This window comes from Papaver somniferum, chromosome 8 (genome assembly GCF_003573695.1).
Source record: "Papaver somniferum cultivar HN1 chromosome 8, ASM357369v1, whole genome shotgun sequence".
NCBI classification, from domain to species: domain Eukaryota; kingdom Viridiplantae; phylum Streptophyta; class Magnoliopsida; order Ranunculales; family Papaveraceae; genus Papaver; species Papaver somniferum.
The window spans coordinates 118,508,748-118,531,551 of NC_039365.1; the positions used below are offsets into that span (position 1 = coordinate 118,508,748).

At 37.3% G+C, this 22,804-nt stretch overlaps 1 protein-coding gene and 1 non-coding gene across 2 annotated transcripts; one reads left to right on the forward strand and one right to left on the reverse strand.

Moving 5' to 3' along the window:
- Window positions 1–2,269: 2,269 nt before the first annotated feature.
- Window positions 2,270–4,837, reverse strand: LOC113302764 (protein Iojap-related, mitochondrial-like). The gene is made up of 4 exons (XM_026551706.1): window positions 4,359–4,837; window positions 3,493–3,580; window positions 3,262–3,362; window positions 2,270–2,640 (listed from the first exon to the last, which is right to left on the reverse strand). The coding sequence occupies exons 1-4, from the start codon at window positions 4,659–4,661 to the stop codon at window positions 2,536–2,538; spliced, it is 597 nt and encodes a 198-aa protein (XP_026407491.1). The 5' UTR covers window positions 4,662–4,837; the 3' UTR covers window positions 2,270–2,535.
- Window positions 4,838–19,868: 15,031 nt separating this feature from the next.
- Window positions 19,869–19,971, forward strand: LOC113307031. The gene has a single exon (XR_003338999.1). It is a non-coding gene; the product is annotated as a U6 spliceosomal RNA (small nuclear RNA).
- Window positions 19,972–22,804: the final 2,833 nt, after the last annotated feature.

The window sequence follows — 22,804 nt, forward strand, 5'->3', positions numbered from 1 at the left end:
AACACGTTCTGCAGTTGTTGTTTTTTGCATAACTTGTTATGCAGTCCAGAAAACGGTTGCATAACACATTATGCATCTACTTTTTTCTTAGTATTGAAACCAACAAAAAATAAGGCTGCATAACTTGTCTTGCACGTACAATAATATCTACATAACATGTTATGCATTCGTGAAAATGGATGCATAACCTATTATGCATCCGAAAATATGACTGCATAATGCATTATGCATCGAGAAATTGTTGCACAATCTTTTATGCATCGAGAAAATAGATGCCTAACCTGATATGCATCCGTAAATATGGATGCATACTGCATTATGCATCAATTTTTTTATGTACGCACTAAAAAAACCAAAACAATGGTTACATAACTTGTTATAGATGCATAACTTTGTTATCCAAATGGATACTTTGTTATGCAGTGGAGAAAATGGTTGCATAATTTGTTATGCGTTTGCAGAATGTGTTATGCATCTTTTTTGATGGCTGCATAATGGTTATGTATCAAGTTTTTGAAAATTTTGCCTAAAATGATGATCACCTCCGATTTTTTCGTGAAAAACAAAAATTTGATATTCTTGTTTGTACTCGTTGCGTAGCTCTCTTAAAAAGATTTTCAACGATATAAAATTTGTAAAATTCTAAGGCGCGGATTTTTAGATATGTTATATCCAAGTTGCGTTGCCAATTATTTTCCTGATGCATAACCCGTCATGCGGACATTTTTAATAATGTAGGAAATATCAATTGGTCCTAAGAATAATATATTAGAGTTAGTTTGGTCAACCCAGTCAACTGTCTGTTTGGTCCTTTTCAAAAATATAAATTGTTGTTTTGACCAAAAAATTATTGTTTGGTCCTAGGATGGACAATACCCACGCGGGATGATGTCATCAATGATGTCACAGTACTTTAATAGTGGCAAAATACCATTTTTTCTCTTTTTTCTCTCTCTTAATAAAAATAAATAAATAAAAACTTAAATATCTCTTGAAACATATGTCCAAAAATGATAAATTTTATATATTCGGAAAGCCCTCGACAATAGCTTTCCAACGAGTACTATTGTCGCTATGTTTCGGAACTTTTAATTTTTGCCTTATTTTTTAGCTATAAAATGAATTATTATACGAGTTCATTCTACAAAATGAACTACTTTAATGAACTATTATACGAGTTCATTCTACAAAATGAACTACTTTATTGAACTATCATGCTAGTTAGTTCATTCCAAAAAGTGAACTCTTTGGACTAAATAACATACGAGTTCATTCTACAAAATGAACTACCATACGACTTCATTCTACAAAATGAACTATTATTACGAGTTCATTATACAATATGAACACGTATCACGGGTTCATTCTACAATATGAACTACCATTCTTAATTACTATTACGAGTTCATTTTACAACATGAACTATCAATCCTACAATATGAACAACTATTATGAGTTCATTCGAAATTAAGAACATCTATCACGAGTTCATTCTTCAATATGAACTATAATAATGAACTACCATTGCGACTTCATTCTTCAAATTGAACAATTACTATGAGTTTATTCTACAAAATAAATTGCTAGTGTATACGAGTTCATTCTACGAAATGAACTGCCAGAACTATAATGAACTACCATGTTATAGAATAGTGTTCATTCTTGAATATGAACTACTATTATACCGAAGAAAAAAAAGCTCTGAAACATAGCGACAATGGTACTCGTTGGAAAGCTATCGTCGAGGGTTTTCCGAATATATAAAATTTATTAATTTTTGACTTATATTTTGAGAGATATTTAATTTTTAAACTTTTATCTATTAGTGTTAAGAGGAGAGAGAAATTAGTAGAGAAAATAAAGAAGAGAGAGAAAACCAGAAAAATGATTCAACCGAGGAGAAAAGAAAATAAGAGATAAAGGGTACTTTAGATATTTTGATATTTTTAAATAATTATGAACCAAATGGAAAAAGTGATTTTTGAAAGGACAAAATAGACATGGGACCACCTAAAAAAGGAGTAAACCATATTTTTCCCTTTAATAATTTCATATAATTATGGGTGTCACGGTACCTAAAATTAATTATGGGCCTGACAATGAGAATATTATTTTTTTTGGGTCTGCGCCTAAGTTTCCCAATGAAATATTGGTAAACCAATAAAGGATCACTACAAAGAGGTGAAAAACAAAAGGCTTTTCGCAACAACCAGATCCCACACTATCAATGAAACCAGAGGTAGACTTGTATTGAGGGGCTCTATCCATATAGTTGGAGGAAAAAAAAATGCAGTTACGCGTTAAATATGAGTTCAGTATCTACCGAATAATTTACAGGTACAGGTTAAACCATACGTCCATACACATAGAAGCAAACAAAGAAATGCATGATCCAGAAAGAAAAAAGGAAAACTAGTTTTCAAGAAAACACACACTAGTAATAGACTTACAAGAAACAAAGAGCAATACTTGAATATAATTTTCAAGATGCCAACCAAGTTCAGTATATTCTTGGACAAACTGAGATGAATCTCTCTAGCTAATAAAGCTGACAAATCCACTTTCAGCAGTCTTCTGCACAGGCTTCTTCTTCTTAGAATTATTAATTGGACGAACTTTGACAAAAGCACCGTCCAAATCCTGAATGAAGGAAAATAGTATTAGCAGTCCGAATATATGCTTGAAACACATTTTAAAAAGATCGTAAAAATATTCCACTGCAGCATGTTTCAAGTTCTCTTTCTCCTAAAAAAATCAGACTGTGATTAATTTCACCAGCACATTTAAGAGAAAAAAACCTTCATAAGTAGTGCGTTTGAATCTTACCAGATAATACAATTTCAAGTTGTACTACAAAATTACTGATAATTAAGTGTAGCAAGGGACAAACAATAAATCAAATATTCACCAGCCTGAGGCAGTCGTCAACCTTTTTTTCGAAATAAACTGGTTTGCTTAGCAACACTTATTTGCTTCAAGTTAATTTAGTTTGATATTTCAACTAAGCTGTGCTAAGTGATTTACCACTTCAATGCCAAGTTTGGATACAAAATAGAGCTGCCTAAAACTAGTCACAGCAAATTTGATCCAGTTATAATTATGCTCCTTCAACCCTCAAATCCAAATGCATTCAACGTGACAATTACACAAGCTAAGAGTGTGTTTGGTAGCTCGATCAATGTGAATAAGTAAAAATCTTAGCATTTATGCTAAACCATATAGTCTAAAGCCCTACACTCACAGTAATAACTATAAACTCACCTGATCCGGAACCCTCTTTGCAAGCGCCTCTTTTGTATATAGACCTTCCAAATTATAGTACTCTCTTGCCTTCTCATCAAGAGCATGAACTACTATTTTACCTGCAAAAACAAACACAGGAAAAGAAAGAAAAAAACTCTACGAATCAGAACAGAATTTAAGGGTGGGGTGGGGGGGTAATCAGCGCAATAATCCTGTTTCAAACAATTAAAATTGATGGGCATTACTGACCAGAATCAATAACAATCCATTTTCCTCCTTCTTGACCTTGTACACTGGGCAACAGTAATCTTTCAAACCCTTCTTGTTTCTTTTTTACCTATCCATAGCAATTAAACCAACGCTGTTTCAACAATGGCACTAGTTATAATAGTAATATAGTATAAAACCAATCCATAAATACGAATGGATTTAGGGTTTAAGGATTTCTCAGATCATTTATCGAGTTCAATGAATTTTCATTTTCATATGTTCCTTCATTTGAGATTCTTTTATGAATTGAAGATGTATGGTGCCTCCGCCAGTTCTACCACCACCCAAGAGACACACAACCTTTAGCACCAAAACTTCCACCTGTCCCCAAGCATGACCAAACTCCCAACCCAGACACTAAATCCACCTCCACCACCAAGACCTCTGCCGGCATCCACCACCTAATTTCCCCTCCACCATCCCCACCTCCTGCTAGCTCTCCACCAGCTGTTTACAAGCTACAACAACTTTAACACCTTCACCTGCTCCTAAACCTCACCCAACTCCACCCCCAGCGCCAACTCCACCAATTTGGAACAGAATGTGGCATCGGTGATGGCAGAGGACATCGTGATGGGGCTGCTTGTGAAGGTGGATTAGTGCCAGGTGATGCAGGAATTGGGGCAAGTGAAGGTTTTGATGCTGGAGCTAGTGTGCTTAGGATGGGGGAAGGGGGAGGCAGAGGTGGTGGTGGAACTGGTGCAGGAGCAGGTTTTATATGGACTTAGGGCTCTATGAATTTCTGCGGTTTCCAATTTAAAATCGGTTCTTTAACTGGAGATCTTAAAAAATAGGGTTTTTCTTATAGAATACATATTTAATATAGAGAAAGTAAGAGAACCTGCCTTGTAAATTAGAGCTTCAGCAATGTTCCTGACATGCCAAGTTGATCTACCAGTAGCAATAACCATGAAATCTGTCCAATCACATTGATCCTTAACAGGAATGACTTTTATATTATCTGCTTTAACATCAATGAGAGTCTTCTCTACTTCTTCTAACTCTAGATACCCTGAACTCTCATCGTAAGAAGAAGATGGTGATGGTGATGATGATATTAATCGATTAAACCCTAATTTCCACGACTGAATACCAGAAGAAGATGAAGAGGATGATTGAAATACCCTGGATCTTAATGCGGATAACATATCTTCAGATCTCACGATGAAGTCGAGATTTAACTAAAACCTTAATTCGATTATTCGGGTAAAATTGCTAGGGTTTTTATTCTCGAACTTCTTGAAGTATGCCTTTGGAGCAAAGTGCCGTTTCACGGTCACAGTCATGTGCCGTAACCGTGAGCGCCTATACGACGCATTAATGTTTTCAAAATGGTTGCTCTATTCTATAATCTAGATTCTAGACAACACACCCGCTTAGTGCCGCTCTCCGTCCGTTGCGCTGTTGCATTCATCATCTTTCGTTCTGTGACGAGGTCACCTGGAAAGGATTTTTTTCTTTTTGTAAGTAAGATATTGCATAAAATGACTAGGACTCAAAAGGAGTCACGGTTACAATAGAAGTAGCGCCATCTAATATGGGATGCTGAGAGTTCCCAATATTAGATTTATCTACTAGAATTTGGTTTCTACTACAAATTGGAGGATAAAATCCATTCAAGACTTGAATTTAAAGACCTAACATGTTTTGCCAAGATATCCACTACTTGGTTACCTAGTCTAGGAATAAAAGAAAATCTCAAAAAATTATCACAGGATTGAGCTGTTCTGTTAGCCTCCAAAATATAAGCCCTAGCTTTCCAAGAAATGTCTACATTTTTTCCATTTATGTAGTTGATGATTTTCTCACAGTCTCCTTCTATGCTGAAGTTTTGTAGTTGTTTTTCTTCCGCTTGAAGGGTGCCTATAGCCTCTGCCTCTTGTGGATCTGAACTTGTTGCTTGTCCTGCACTTCCTCCTTAATTGTCACATGTTTCATTTCTCAAAATAAAAGCATAATGGAGGGTAATAAATCAGAGATCCAAGTGGCATCTACATTGATCTTCAGTGAATCCTTATTTGGGGCTTTCCTCAGCCACTAGGCTCGCTTGCTGAAGTCGACGTCGTTTTCGCTGATAAGCTGCAAGCTTTTCATCTTCGTTTTTTCTCTTTGAAAACTTATCATGGACGACTTTCAGATGATCAAGGGGCATACCATGTATCAGCTTTGTATCATTTCTCAAAGACTGATCTATCTCAGCACGCACGTCTGCAGAAGATTTCATCTTTGGCTTGGTAATATTGGAGTATTCCTCAGAGGATCCAGAAAAATGATCGCTACTGGAAATTACCATGATCTGGAGTGTGAAACATAGAGTCATGGATATGCCAATAACAAACACGCAACAAAAATGGTAACAATCCAACTCTTACATGTTTACAATTTCACTAGATGTAGTGATTATAACGTCAGAATTTCGAAAATTTGCTCGTTTATTCAAACCTGCAAAGACGGGCAAAATTCATTATCCAAAATTATAACTTGATTTTCATAAAACTGTGAGCAACTCACCTAACTTTCACTGTGTGAGCAGTACACATGGTTTTCACCGTGTGAGTGTGTTGATGGTGGTTTTCAGTTCAGGGCTAAAATCGTGAAACCCTGTATTTAATGCGCTGCCATCCTGCAAAGGAACTAAGCCAGTTGAAAAGTAATGAGTGCCTAAGCCTCTTCGCTCATATATGTATTGAGCAATTCAATATATCTGTGTATATAAAATTTACTCATAATGGTGCATATAGCAACAATCCCAAATATTCTATGAATTTTATCTTGCGTCAGCATTATTCACTAATGCATGGCCTGCCTAGTATTTTCCTATGCTATGTTCCCCAGCTGAACTCTCAATATTGGCATGACATGACGATTAATGTTCACTCACAGTAGGGTAGCGCGAATCTCCCGAAGTGTCAGTATTGAGAATTGCGTGAAGATACTCAGAAACACACAGGTTACACCACTCTATGATAAAGAGATTTTTGTGTCAACACGCTGTTAAAAGTGCATCGACGCGCTTAAATTCCTTAAGAAAAATAAGCTTAGACTGTCCATGTCAGTCTTAAAGAGCAATCACGGCCACACGATTCAACAAGCTTAGCATCTTCCCAGCAAAACTAGGCAACCTCCATGATAACCACTGGCGGGCCCACTAGCATCCCGGCCGATCGGAATCCCTTTAGTTCACCCGGAACACCCCTGAACGTTAGTCATAACATGGGTGATCACGCTGTTGAAAAGGGAGCTCAAATGAGCTAAGACCGACTAAAACGGTCACAAATTCATCACATCCGCCCAACTTAGCCATCCTAGTTGGATGGTCTAGATCTTCCTTCGAATGATCAAAAGGGTGCTGGTGCGTTCACCGGCGACCCAACTTCTTCCCTGGTCGATCGACTTGCTCATGGCAAGCCAAGAGCGCAACCAAATCGCTTGATCAAACTAGAGTGAGCGCGTTGTTTTGGAAACCCTATTTTGCGCTGCAGCAACACGCTACTATCGCAAATTGATCACATCCGTCCATCTTCTCCAGCCAAATTGAATAGCTTAGATCTAATTTCAGGCGGCCCAGAAGACGTCAGCATGTTCACCGGCAGCCTGCCTTTGCACCCGACTGATCGGCCTGTTCAAACCAATGTCCAGTTCTTTGAATCGATAGCCCAAAATAGGGTTGAACGCACGGCTTTTAAAACCCTAAATTGCATCAACGGCAGTATGCAACCGCCGCAAGTCATTTCGTTCATCCAACTTCGCTAGCCTAGTCGAATGGTCTAGATTTATTTTCAGGAGGCCAACAGGGTAATGATGTGATCACCGACCACCCCTCCTCCACAGGGAACGATCGACCAAGTGGTAACTCACTCATAGGGTTCTCAAAAGATCGCCCAAAGGTGGCCGGTCACGCTACTTTTTAAGACCGTTCAATTCACGACTAATTTGGACGAACTCTAAAACAACGATGCTTCCTGCACATCGATTGTTTTAAGCAGTTTGTTTAAAAGTGATGCTTCATTTGCATCAATTATAAATGATGCTTTATGAATATTGATTCCACAAATAATTTTGTTATTTGACCTAAAAGCATTATGTGTTGATTTTAGCGGCGAGTCTCACGACTTGATTCATTTACTCGAGACATCAAACATGTCACAAACTGGGGGATGCTCACTGGGGTATTGGTATGGTGGTTTACGGAGTGCGGTGTACAATGTGCCCATTACGAGAAAGTGTCGGGAAAGGACAGACAGTTAACAGAGAGATTAGTGGGTGAAAGGGTGACCAGTCTTCCCTCATGATGGAAACGTGATGATCACCACCTTTCGCACAACCCCATTTCTCCACTACTTAACTGCCTCCACTTCCTATGAGATCAAAGTGCGCTCAATGACTTGTATAAATAGGATTTCAACCTATTTCAACAAACAGAAGTGATCAACACAAGTGTCCAGAAAACACCGAGAACTGATAGCTTACATTTTGCAAGCCAGTTCCACATTCTGATACAAGTCATAAAACAGCCACACCTTCGTAATTCAACATTCTGATCTCAAACACCTTCTTCGCTTCCCTCCTTAAGATCAACCCTTCTCCTTCACTTTCTGACTGAATTGAATATGGAACGACCATTTCTTGGTTTAGGCCAGAGTCTTACAGATTGATCTCTCGAATCTAAAAGTACTCTTGTGCAGTACATTTGTTTAGGGTTTGAATTCGTTTCTCATCAACACAACCAAATTTACCAAAAACAACAGAATTTGTTTTTACCCTCAAAACATAGTGATTTACATAATCTTCACCGTGTGAACATTCATTGATTTTCTACTCTGTATATACACTATGAAATCACAAAATTCATGAAAACATTATTTCACTATGAATAATTGTTTGCTTTTAATAATTGCTTAAAATCAAAATTTGGATTTACACAAAATTTTTATTACCGTGAATAATTCACGTATTTGAAAAAAAAAAAGTTGAAAATTACGTGAATTAAATAAATCACGTATTTTCAAAAAAAATATGTAAGTTAATAACTCAAGTGAATAAAGAAATTTTTTATTTCCCGCTCGAACGAGCATTCATCATGAAACGAGGAACTTTTCTATTTTTTGTGAAAGTCCGCATATTCAAAATAAAATTTTGTTTTCATGAAAGCTCATAGAAAAAAAAATTAACCACTGAAATTAGATCATGTCTATTCAAAAATATATCTTTCTCTCGTGCTAGGGATTATTGTTTGTTTCTTAAACTAACAGACGGACGGACGTCTGTTTCCTAAAGTAAATTCTCATAAAAAAATTATGCATGCATACAAACATATGATATTTCTTGTTTTGATAATAACTTATGAACTTCAAAAAAAAAAATTTGCACCTGGTCGGTGCCTGCCGGAAGTTGGCTGGGCGGTGGTCGGCGACGGCCGGCGGTGACAGTCCCGCACAAAATTTTCTCCTCTTTCTCCTACTGCTCGGACGTGAGAAGAGATCAAGGGAGGGTGGTCGGCCAAGGAAGAAATAAAAAGAAAAAGTTTAAGGGTTTCTTCCCTTTTATAACAATTTTATTTCCAAAAAACCTAATCAAACAAGGATTTTCTTTTTTGGGGTCGGGCCCGTGAATGCTAAACCGACCAAAACTGGATGTCCGATCGTCCAAATCAATGGTGCTTCATATTTCCGTGCTCATGGGATGACACTCTATCATACTTCCAGAGTCCTTATTCAAGCATTTGCTCGTACATGATATCATTGGAGCAAATCAGGGAATCTAGAAATACCTTTTTACGACTAAGTTCAATAACTTATCTCGTCTACTGGAAAATCACCATCCAGTACTTACTGCGAAACATGATTGTCCCTCACTAAGCAGGGGACTTAATGTTAATGGTTGATTTTCTACAAAGGCTAAAATCGTAAAATCATGATATTGCATGTTTCTGACTCGACTTCAGAAATGTATGTGACAATTCATATTTTATGATTCGTTAAGGATTTCACGACCTCTGACTGAGCGAGCATCCCTCTCAGAGCTATGATGAATATGTCCCTCAAAAACCTCTTGGCCGAGCTTTCGATACTTTGCACGTTTCATCATCACCTCTACATAGAATCAAAATGATTTTGCGGCTCCTAGACATATTGCATGCTAGTATAGATCCTAACGCCTTCAGGACGTCACACTATTTGTTGTTCCCTGACTATATAGAGAGAACATGTATAAAATCTCTTAATGATTGGATGGCTCCTAGACATATTGCATGCTATAATAGAGCGCTAACGTCTTAAGGACGCCACAATGTTTGTTGTTCCATGACTATACACCCCCTGTATTCAAAACGAGTATGATGCTTCAATTATCTCATGCCTCATTTCTCGAATAAACTCGCTCCTAGACATATTGCGTGCTAGTATAGAGCAATTCATAGATTAATTCTAGCGTGTCATTCATCAATTGAATTCCTAGAAAATAATCTATATATCTCATTACTCTGTTACATGGCTGATCCTCGGTTGGATTCCATGGATCAGTAATAGATAATCATTTTATCTCATTAATCTGTTTCATGGCTGATTCTCAGCTGAATTCCATGAATTAGTAATAGATATTCAATTTATTTCATTACTCTGTTTCATGGCAGATTCTCAGCTGATTCCATGAATTAGTAATAAATATTCACTGAGCGGCATCTGGGCCACCACCGAGTAAGCCCCAAGAAAACGGTGCGAGTGTACTTAACAATAATGCACGAACGAGCACCCGAATGCATGAACGAGCATTCAAAAATATGGACAAGCGAGGAAACCTATGCAAAATAGGAAAAGAAAATAATATTAAAATAATAATAATAATAAAGAGGTGCTTAAGGGGACCGGGCCCACCGGCCGGCCGGTCATGCCGTTGTGGACGGTCCCACACCTATTTATTTTATTTTATTATTTTCCCTAATCTCAATGAAAACTCCTTCATTCGAGCAAACTTCCTTGTTTGAGCAAAACTCTTAGTTTCTCCATATTTTCCTTCAAACGATGAAAAAATAGTAAAAAATAGGGAAGGGTGTCACGGGTCCGGGCCACCTAGCCGGACGGCCATGCCCTAGCCGTGACCGGTCCCACACCCTATAATTTTTTATTTTCTTATTATTATGATTTCCTTCATCTCATGAAACTCCTTCGTTTGAGCAATAAACCCTAGTTTTCATATTTTCTCAAATATTGCTCAAATCGTCAAAAAGCCAAAAATTCAAATGGTCACATGACCGTCCAGACTACTCACGGCAAATATTAAAATATTATTATTTTAATATTCTCAAAATATTGGTCACACGAGCAAAATTTTATTTGCTTAGTCGAGCAAAATCGAGAGTTTCAGTCAAGATCAAACTCTTCTGAACCCAAAATATTGCTCAAACGCGTATCAGAAAATACCAAAATTCCCAGGATTGAGACATGGACACTATGGTGATATGAGCACGCCACTTTGACCTACCAAGGTCGACCCTAAGGCTTGCAAGGATTCTGTCCCATACATCTTTATAATTTGACCTAATTAACTTTCTACAGTGCATATTGGGTTCAAACTCTTTCCAACCAACTTCAAACTTGCTCAATCGACCACCATATGGTCCCACGACCACCAAGGGCCGGTCTCATACCCCTTGGTCGGTCCCTCATCTCTTTATTATTAGGTTTTATTGCCTAATGCTCAGACGAGCACTATTTTAATAACTGATTACACCAGCATTTAATCATTCTTTCACCAACTGGTCTGCAAAGGACTTTGGTGCATGCTCAGTCGAACACCTGGCCACTACATGGTCTGCCATCATCCCATGTGTCTGGTCCCTCTCTCACTCCGTGACTGATTTTCAGTAAATCGTCAATTGATCAACAATCGATCAAAATTAGGGTTTTTGAACTGAATGCTCTCCAAATCATAATTCTGAGCGAGTTCAAGCACTAATAATTTTATGTTGACCCAGCAATCATCATCTTGATTAATTATATAATATTTAGTCGAGCTGCCAATATTTTAATTAATATTTTATTTGATCATGCTACCTTCAAACGAGCAATATTTGCTCAGATTATCAATATTGATTCAACTATCAATATTCATTAATCCATCAAACGAGCAATATTTTCTCTGAAGAGACTAGTAATATTGATTCAACTATCAATGTTTAATAATTCATTAATTGAGCAATATTCGCTCGGACGAGCAATATTTGCTCAAATTATCAATATTCATTATGATGATTCAGCTATCAACATTCATTCGAGAATTACACATCTGTCCCAGCAGACATGTTTAATTCATGAATCATAGAGCATTCGTCAATCATGCTCGACTCAGCGATTCCTAGACTCATCGTCTAATCAAGTTAACAAGTGACTAATCAAATACATGTCTTCCTTAAAGACACAAATCATGAGACATCAATCATGTCACATGAGGGATATTAATTAGGATTTTGGTATGGCGGTCTATGGCACGTGTGTTCATCCACCATGATAAATGTGAGTAAGTCGTGCAAGCAGTTGACGGAGTTAGAAAAGTAGTGGGTCTACAATCAACCAAGTCTCTGTATGACCTGGAACTGGTTTAACCACGATTTCCAATTTTCCCACTCTTTAACTCGAGCAACCTGTATGGTCTGTCGTAGGCTCAACAAATTAATAAATATATTTCCCACTAATTAACTGGTAATATAGCGGTAGTAAGAGATCATTCCCACAGAGAGTTGTGTAATTCATAGGTTATTTTAAATAGTAAAATAAAGTAAATAACAAAAGGGGGTTTTGGTTGTGAGATGGATATAAATAAAGACAATAAAGAAAAAAGATGATTAAAGAATCCTTCGCCGTTACCAAGCGTTAACAGGATTAGAATACTTATCTATTGTTCGTAAGAACCATTCATCACCAACCGTAGAGTAACAGCTAGAGCAGTGTTACTCCAAAATCTCCTTGTGTAACTTGATACTGAAACGCTTGCATATCAAGTTCTATCCAACTGAACCACCAATTAGTAGCGCACTCAAGGTGTAACCAAATCGGAAGCCTTAAGTTATGTGAACTTAGGTCAATCCTAGCAGTTAGACTCTTAGCGCAAGGTCCACTTACTAGTGTTGTCTTCACACATGATTGCTCCATAGAATCCCTCTACGAGGTCTCACGTTCTCTACTTGTGTAAGGGTTATTCAACAATTACACGGATATCCTAACCCTTTACTAGCAATAGAATGATCAAAAGATTAATCCAATTATACACTTCAACGATCTAGAAATCAATCATAAATCCTAGATATAGTGAAAACAAACGATGATGATTAAAACTCTCAATAGGTTTGTATTATTAATAAAGTTTCACGCTTAGAACATTGAATTCATCCTTAATCAACAAAGGATTTAGCTACTCATATTACAAAGAAGATGAATAATGGTGGTTTCCCCCTAAAGGGGTAAACCCTAGGTTTTGATGTAGAACTTGTGATATAAGATTCGATCCCCTTTTTACATAACCTAATACCTTTTATAGGTTTACATTACTTGGTCTCCAAGTATTTAGTTCGGTTCAAGAACCCGACCCGAAAACACGAACTAGCGACCCCAAACGTGCCCTTAGGCCTTCCAAGGTGTTCATACACGTTTTCCACTTGCTAAGTTCGCGAACCCAGTCCGCGAACTTCAAATTCCAACAGAAATTTTCGGAATTAAAGTATGAAACCCACCGCGAACTTTATTGTCTTCGGTATTCAATAAAAGCTCGTTTTTGCCACAACTTCTTCGTCCGAACTCGGAATGACCTCATTCTTTTTGCATTCTTTTTTATATTTCAATTCTATTCAATATTATGATGATAAATCCTTAATTTGAATGATTTAATATCGGTCTTTGGACCTTCTCTTGATTTTGAGCGTTTTGCTCCTTTTCGTCGCACTTCTTCCACTACTCTTGGACTTGGGCACTTGGATACTTGGAATACTTATCTTCACAGCTCTTTTCAGCACTTTGTAGCTCCTTTTTGGATGATTCACCTAATTGAAACAAATAAGAGAAAACCAAAGTAATAATACGAAAATATGCAAGAATAATAGCTAAAGCAAGTATGGAATGGGTACTAAAATCATATGACTTATGCACTTATCAAATTCACCCACACTTAGATTTTGATAGTCCTCTAGCAAACTAAACAAAACTAATCCTAAATACAACAACTCCATCTCGTTGAGAATACAGTTACACTTAACATGTATAACAAGCCTTTAAACCCCTAGGTGTCCCTAGTGGACGAGTTATAGTCTCGTGAGGGCTTACAAGAGGTATACCCACAAAACCTACTCCAATTTCTCACCTTGGAAGAACCTCTAAGGATAGACACAAAGTAGAAAGCCAAATAATTATCTTGCATAAGTTCTTTAACTGCAAACATTCCATATATATTCCAATCCGCACACACAAGCAATTACTTATGTGTGACATTTAACCTGATTGCAAAACTCTACTAAGATAGTCATCGTACTTGTTGCAACATTTGTCACAACACTCGCATACTGAAATCACATGGATAGATAAGAAAATGGAAATAGAAAAAGTGAAGTGTGCAAATGTTGACTAAAGTGAAAGATGTTACCCACAATACTTGTATGAATGTCGTCAAATGACTCTTATTTATAGCGTAATAGTTGAGAGAAGCACCCATTTAACTTGACCACGTGATTAGATAATCTAAGCGCATGTTCCTTTTCAACAAGTACATGATAGTTGCCTTGGATCCTGCGTTCCACGCTTGCTTAGGCGACGGAGACAGGGACAACGTTTCACACATACTGCTATCTAAGCGTCAAGAACCTCATCAATAGTCTTTTTGACTTGCTATATAATGATGATATGGTTTTTGTTTTTATCGACTATGATTAGTCCAAAATTCCGGACCTATCATTTATTAGTTGTCGATAAATGAAGAGGATCTTTATTTATTTTTCTTTATTTTTCTTCTTTTTTTTTCACTTTTTTTTGGCTCACTCTTTAAGAGTGTAAGACAATTGTCTTATGGGTCTTTCATAAACTCAACCAATGGTTACCTTGCTACAACATCCACGACATTATTAGGATCCCACCAAATCACTTTAGAGAAACATATAACTGGAAAAATAAAAAGAAAGTGATTCAGTAATGATTAATTACGAGGATAAATCTTTCAAACGACTACCATAGCTTAGTTTCGCATTCAATTATGAACGTATATATTTAAGGATTGAAATAAATGGAACTTAATCTATAGCCGTAAAAGTTGTTTCAACCTTAAAAAGGTTTAGAGTGTCATCCTAAATAACTCAAAATTAACTCCAAAAGATGAAGTCTCAAGTATGCAAGAAATCAAAGAGTATGATTATTTTTTATGCAAGCCAAACATGCTTAACTACTCCCCCACACTTAAACTCAACATTGTCCTCAATGTTCAAAACTGAAAATTCTGATTTCTGACATAACAACCCTGAAAAACTCGAAAAATTTACAAATGGGTAGGGAACTAGGATAAACATCCTAAATGAAAGTTGTTCGCCTACATTTTTTCTATAAGATGTAAATAGGGAACAGTGTTTAGATAAACGTTCTGAATTTTATGGCCTCCGGATTGACTGACATGCAATCTGAAAAAGTTTTGGAAAAATTCCGAAACTCAAATGTCTAGGCCTATCGCTCCAACTTAACAGACTCCGAATTCAAATTTTCTTCTTGGAAAAGAAAGGTGAGTATGTCCTATTTAAAATTTGGGGTCAACCACTCAAATCGGACTTCGTATGAAGTCTCGAGAGCTATTTTCGTGACAAGTGCGCAGTCAGAATTTTCTGACGAGAATTCGTCAAAACTTTCATTATAGATATAGGACTTGTAAAATATAAGATGGGAATGCAAGATATGATGTGAAAACTAAGAAAATTAAAAACAAAAGGGATAGAGATACAAAACTGATGGGTTGCATCCCACGCAGCGCTTGGTTTAACATAGTCAGCCCGACATTATTGTTATCATTCGTACACCAATAATCTGAAAATTTGGTAATCCTTCCAAATAACAATCTGTAATTCATATAACAGCTTCACAAAATTATCATCACAAAAGATAAATATTGAAGCTATCGCTTTATTGAAGTTTCCCTCACACTTAGTCCTTTCTATACTCGGAAATGGATAGAGAACATAGAATTCGGGAACTTCAAAAGGTTCCTTAGCTCGGTGAACCTGCACAATACTCGAATCAAACACATCAAGTGGTGGATACTTAGAAGCAAAAAAATCCGTTAAAACTTTGGAAGCACGTAACTCCAACCCTAAGTGAGGTATTTTCTTAAAAGTTGGGTTAACAACTCTTTTAGAATCTACTTCGATTAGAGGAGAAGGATCAATGGATATAGAATTATGCAAAGGATTAGACAAACCTTGTAACGGATCCTCACTAGTTATCTCCATGTATATTTTGGATTTTCGACAAGGGTTAAAATCGTAAAACCATAATTATACATGTTCCTGATCCGGCAATAAGATGAGTATTGAGGCTCATGTCTCTCGTTGAAGCATGAAAGCCCATGCCATAAAATCTCTGACTGAGAAGGCTGTCTCTCAGAGTATATGTAGATTGTAGTCTCCCAGCTGAGGCAACGGCACATCTCATGAATACTAAGCAATATCAGTAATTATTTCTATATGGAATCGAAAGATTGGACGGCTCCTAGACAGGATGCCTGCTAGTATAGAGCGACAACGTCTTCAGGATAGAACAAGGTTTTCCCTGACTATATAAAGGAAATATGACGTTTCAACAAGATCATGTTTCTCAATTCTCAGATAATTAATGCTCCTATACAGCATGCCTGCTAGTATAGAGCCGTCAGTTAATTATCTATAATCGTTAACTGAATATTCAACAATATTCTACGATTCTTAGTAATATTTCGTCACTTCAATTTGTGGTTCTTCCCAGCAGAATTCCACGGGTTAGTGATAGACACATTTTTGTGTCTGAATTGTCCTCAGTGTCTCTATTGCTAGTGCTTGATTTTGTACTTATTATGGTGTTTTTCTGTTTGTGTAGGTGTTTTTGGAGAAATACACTTGTGTGGAAAAAGTTGCTCAAAAAGTGCTATTTGGACCCCTAGAGGACATTTGCTATACGGACCCCAGATTTGGCTAAGGGATACCCAAGGTTATGTGTAGCCCAAATTCATCCTCAGCACCCAAATTTTTCCTCAGCACCCATCTTCTATTCGCACCCCAGAAAAGGATAGGGGCACTTCATCTTCAACATTTCAAAAATAAAAAATGGCGGGAAAAATATTCACTTCACTGGCAGATTTTCCGGTCGTATTTTGGAGGATTTTTTGTGCGATTCAATCGCTGAAAATTCATGGGTAGTTGTGATATGTCCTAACAGAGCTGGTATGGGTGTTTGTTTCGATGAAATTTGGCTGAAAAATCCGTGAGAAGAAAACAGGGCAGCACGTGCATGAGAGGAACAGTTCACGGGATTGCATGAGTTTTGGAGAATTTAAACATGTTCTGCTCATGTTTGATGACTCGAGCAACACTTTGGACCTTGACAAAGATAAATAAGGAGATTTTGCAGATGTAGAAACGTGTGAGAAGCTAAATCAGGGAAGAAAATATTCCCAGAATATTTTCTTTACTGCCCGAGTTCAATGAAGAATATTAAGAATTATGGCGTGATTAAATGAGGCTGAGGAGTATAAATAGATTGCTGGGATCATAGAGAAAGAGGACAGAGAGTTTGGGGTCGAGAGGAGAGCTCAGGAGGCGTGAATCAAGAGTTTTCAAAACTCTGTTTCTGCTGCTGCACCAAGAACACGAAGAACAAAAGATCACCAGAGGCAGTCGTTTATCAACAGTGACAAAGACAGCCACACGAGGGTCGCAGAGATACAACAACAGCAGTTCTTTTTTATCGTTCTTTGTAACAGTGTTTTGCAACAATTATAAACGTTGCAAACACCCGATTTTCATCATTTTCTCCATTTCATCATCTGTACACCTACTTTGAGCAATGAAATCAACTTTTGAGCGTGTTTCCAACATCATGATGAGCTAAACCCAATCCTTGGGGCTATGGAGGAAGCCGTTATTTCGGTAAAAGTGATATATTTCTATTAATTAATTACAACAACTCTATTACGATTTTTGCATTGAACTAAAAATTGTTTATATGATTTTGATTAGTTAGGTGTATTTTCTCTTGATAGAATATGCTTGCTTTAGGGTTTTGATATTCTATGCTTGGATTAACATCTATTCTTTTGGAAATCTACATGTCTAGGCAATACTATTAGAATCAATTTGAATGTTGAGTTGCATAATTATTTTTTTATTAAATCACTAATATCAACCAATGGTGGAATCCTAGCCCTATTCTCTCCATAATTTTCACAACATCTTTTTAGTTCGCTATTTTTATTTATTAAAAAAATCTAAAAATCCGCTTTCACAAGTCTTGAACGAATCATATTACTACACCAACTTTGAAAACACATCAGTTAGTGATAAATATTCAACGTGCGGGCATCAGAGCAGCTATCGAGTAAGCCCTGACCAAAATGATGTTAGTGTACTCAGCAATAATGCACGAACGAACACCTGAATGCGCAAAAGAGCATTCCAAAACATGAAGGAACGATGAACCTATACAAAGTAAGAAGAAAATAATAAATAATAAAATATTAATCAAGGCGCTGGGGACTGGGCCCACCGGCAGGCTGGTCGTGTTGTGGCCAGTCCCATGTCCAATTTTTTTATTTTATCATTTTTTATTATTTTCCCTGATCTCATGAAAATCCCTTCATTTGAGCAAATCTCCTTCGTCTCAAGGAAACTACCCAGTCTCATGTGTTTCCTCGTATCAAAGAAATAATAAAATTTAGGAAAGGTGTCGCGGGACCAGGTCCATTAGCCGGCCGGCCGGCCATGCCCTAGCCGTGGCCGGTCCCACACCTCATGACTCCTTATTATTTTGTTATTTCCCTCATCACATGAAAATTCACTGATTTCATGATATTTCCCTCAATTCATGAAATATTATAAATTAGGGAGAAAACGCACGGGACTCGGGCTCTCGACCGGCCACGCTCTAGCCATGGACGGTCCCACACGCCCATGTCTTATTATTTTAATATTATTTGTTTCCTCATCCCATGGAAACTCTTTCACTTCAAGGAAATTCCATAGTTTCAGCAAACTCCTTGGATTCATGAAAGTTCACTCAAGTTCATGAAAAATAATATAAAATTAGGGAAACCCATGGGACCGAGCCATAGCCGGACGGTCACGCCATAGCCGGTCCCACACGCCCCTTATTTTATCATTGTTATTTTTTATGATTCCCTCATCTCATGGAAACTCCTTAATTTCAACAAATTCCTTGGTTTCAACAAACTTCTTGATTTTTATGATATTTCTTTAAAATCATGAAAATATTATAAATTAGGAAAAAATGCCTTGGGACCGGCTCCTTGGCCGGCCGGACATGCCTTGGCCTATCCGGTTAAACACCTCATGATTCCTTCATTATTTTATAATTTTATTCCTTCATCTCATGAAGTTTCACGGTTTCAGCAAAATCCCTGATTTCTTCATATTTTCTCAAAATGTTGCTCAAACGCACACCGGAAAATATCGAAACTCTCAGAACTGAGACACACACATTATGTTGACGCGGTCATGTCTCCTTGATTGACCAAGGCCGGCCCTGAGGCTTGCAAATATCCGGTCCCACGTGTTTTAATAATTTTGACCTAATTTGCTCAATTGCTCATATTGGGTCCAAACTCTTCCCAAACAGCTGGGAGTTTGTTAAAACGACCATCAGCTAGTCCCATGACCACCAAGGGCCGATCTCATGATCCTTTGGTCGGTCCCTCATCTCTCCATAATCAGGTTCTAATACCTGACGCTCACACGAGCATTATTTGAAAAATGATTAAACCAGCATTTAATCATCCTTTCACCAACTGATCTTCAAGAGACTTTGGTATTTTGCTCACTTGAGCATATGGGCGCTATATGGCCGGTTCATCATCCCCTGTAGCTGGTCCCTACTTCATTTTCATGAATGATTTTTAATAAATCATCAATTTATCATCAATTCGGCAATTGATCAAAATTAGGGTTTTGAATCCAGAGCTCTGCATAACATAATTTTGGGCAGATTCAAACACTAATAATTTTACGTTGATCCCGTGATCAACACTTTAATAATTATGCTCGGCTCAGATGTCAGCATCTTAAATTGACGTTTGCTCAGACGAGCAATATTTGCTCAATTAAAAGAATATTGGTTCAACTATCAATATTTGCCCCTTCGGGGACGTCCGATAAAATTGGAACGATACAGAGAATATTAGCATGGCCCCTGCGCAAGGATGACACGCACAAATCGAGAAATGGTCCAAATTTTTTATTCAGCAAAAAAAAAACTATCAATATTCGACGATGTCAACAATTCATTAAACGAGCAACATTTGCTCATACGAGCAATATTTGTTCAAATCATGAATATTGGCTCAACTGTCAATATTCAATAACTCATGCGAGAAGCATTTGCTCATATAAGCAACATTTGCTCATACGAGCAATATTTGCTCAGATGAGCAACATTTGCTCAGTCCATGAATATTGGTTCGACTATCAATATTTGCTCAGATGAGCAACATTTGCTCAGTCCATGAATATTGGTTCGACTATCAATATTCAATAAGTCATCATATGAGCAATACTGGCTCAGTCCATGAATACTGACTATTAATGTTCAATAGTTTATCAAACGAGCAATATTTGCTCACCTTAACAATCAACATAATTATATCTTCGTCTCAACAGACATGTTCAATTCATGAGTCTCATAACATTTGCAAATTATGTTCAACTCAGTAATAAAAGGACTCATCGTCCCACAAAGTCAGCAACTGACTAACTAAATACATGTCTGCCTTGCAGACTCCACATTCACGAGACATCAATCCTGTCACATGGGGGGATATTAACTAGGGTTTTGGTCTGGCGGTCTACGGCACGAGTGTTCATACACACGATGAGAATGTAAGCAAGGCGTGCAATCAATTGGAGGAGTTAGCAAAATAATGGGTGGAAAGTTAACCAAGTCTCCGCACGATGAGCAACTGGTTTCAACACGATTTTTCACATCCCCACTCTTTGACTCCCGCAACTGTCAAACTTCATGGGATCATGGTGTTTTCAATTAAGCAATATATAAGTCTCTGAATCCTGATTGAAAGACCAAGATTTTCAAAAAAAAGTTCACACAGACAATCTTTCATCTACACGAACTCATCGTCTGAGTAATCACTCTCAACTGAGTAAAATTCAATCATTCATAACTTTCTTACGCAGAATACACAACACACCTACAATCTCGATCACCATTGATCTCACACATTTCTCAGCTTCCCTCCTACAGATCAGCCCATCCTCTCTTGTGACCGAATTGACTCTAGAACGACCATTTTCTTGGTTTAGGCCGGAGTCCTACAAATTGATCTCTCGAACTTAAAGCACTCCCTTATTGCATTGCATATGTGTGAGGTTAAAAATTTCGCTCGGTTCAAGGAGTCTCCTCCACACGGTCGTCTCCACAATTCCGTAAAAAACAGCAAATCGTTTTTCCCCATCTACACTCCAGTGAATTATTTACCTCAAGTATATCATGATCCTCTATCGAACTATTATTGTCTAGCTCAATTGGGTCTTCCAAGAAATCGATCAATTTGGTTTCATTCTTAATCTTCATCTTTTCAACAATCTCCTCGTCGGAATCGGAATCTTCTCCTAAAACGTGTAATTCATTGACGCAACTCCTAATTTCTTCGTTTGAGTATGTCACACCATTTATAACAATAGATATATCATACCCAATCTCCTCCTTTTGAATAGGCAAAAGATCTTTATTATGATCTGGAGTTGGAATAATCGTATCATTGTTGAAAGGACTTTCGAGAGGTGGTTCATCTTCATCAGAATCACTCTCAACCTCAGAATCGTCAACATCAAAACGACGTTCGAATTCCATGTCTATGGCCTTGTTAATTTCGTCAAGAGTCTCTTGTGATGCACCAGCTTTTTCTAGCTGCTCGTGTTACTTAAAAAGTATTCTGACATTAACACGCTTTCCACCGTTATGCACAATCTCCTCTTTTGGAAAGAATGAAGGAAAAACACGATGAAGAGGAATAGGTTTTGATTCAGTATCATAACTTTTTAATTTCAAACTCTCTGCCATCTGCACATTACTAGAAAACAATTGATCATAAGCATAACTATCCTTCCATCCTCGTGATTGTTCACTTACATGCCCGTCATAAGGTTGTTGACATGTATGAGAATATCCATAAGGTTCCGTTGGATATTGATCATAATCAAAAGATTGGTTTTGATTATACCCATAGGATGGTTGGTAATTATCATAATATTGAGATCGAAAACCATATTGATTACCATTGTTGTATTTGTAATCTTGTGCTCCGTACATGTTATTTTCGTAAGGAAACATGACGACTCACAAGAAAAAGAAAATCAAAACAAAAATAAAAAATAAAAAAAAGCTAATCAAATCACAAATCAATTAGCGACTGCTCCCCGGCAGTGGCGCCAAAATTTGTATGGGTTGTCGTAGGCTCAACAAATTAGTAAATATATTTCCCACTAATTAACTGGTAATATAGCAGTAGTAAGAGATCGTTCCCACAGAGAGCTGTGTAATTGATAGGTTATTTGAAATAGAAAAATAAAGTAAATAAAAAAAGGGGGTTTTGGTTGTGAGATAGATATAAATAAAGACAATAAAGAAAAGAGATGATTAAAGAATCCTTCGTCGTTACCAAGAGTTAACAGGATTAGAATACTTATCTATTGTTTGTAAGAACCATTCATCACCAACCGTAGAATAACAGCTAGAGCAGTGTTACCCCCAAAGCTCCTTGTGTAACTTGATACCGAAGCACTCGCATATCAAGTTCTATCCAACTGAACCACCAAGTAGTAGCGCACTCAAGGTGTAACCCAACCGGAAGCCTTAATTTATGTGAACTTAGGTTAATCCTAGCAGTTAGACTCTTAGCGCAAGGTCCACTTACTAGTATTGTCTTCACACATGATTGATCCATAGAATCCCTCTACGAGGTCTCACGTTCTCTACTTGTGTAAGGGTTATTCAACAATTACACGGATATCCTAACCCTTTACTGCCAATAAAATGATCAAAAGATTAATCCAATT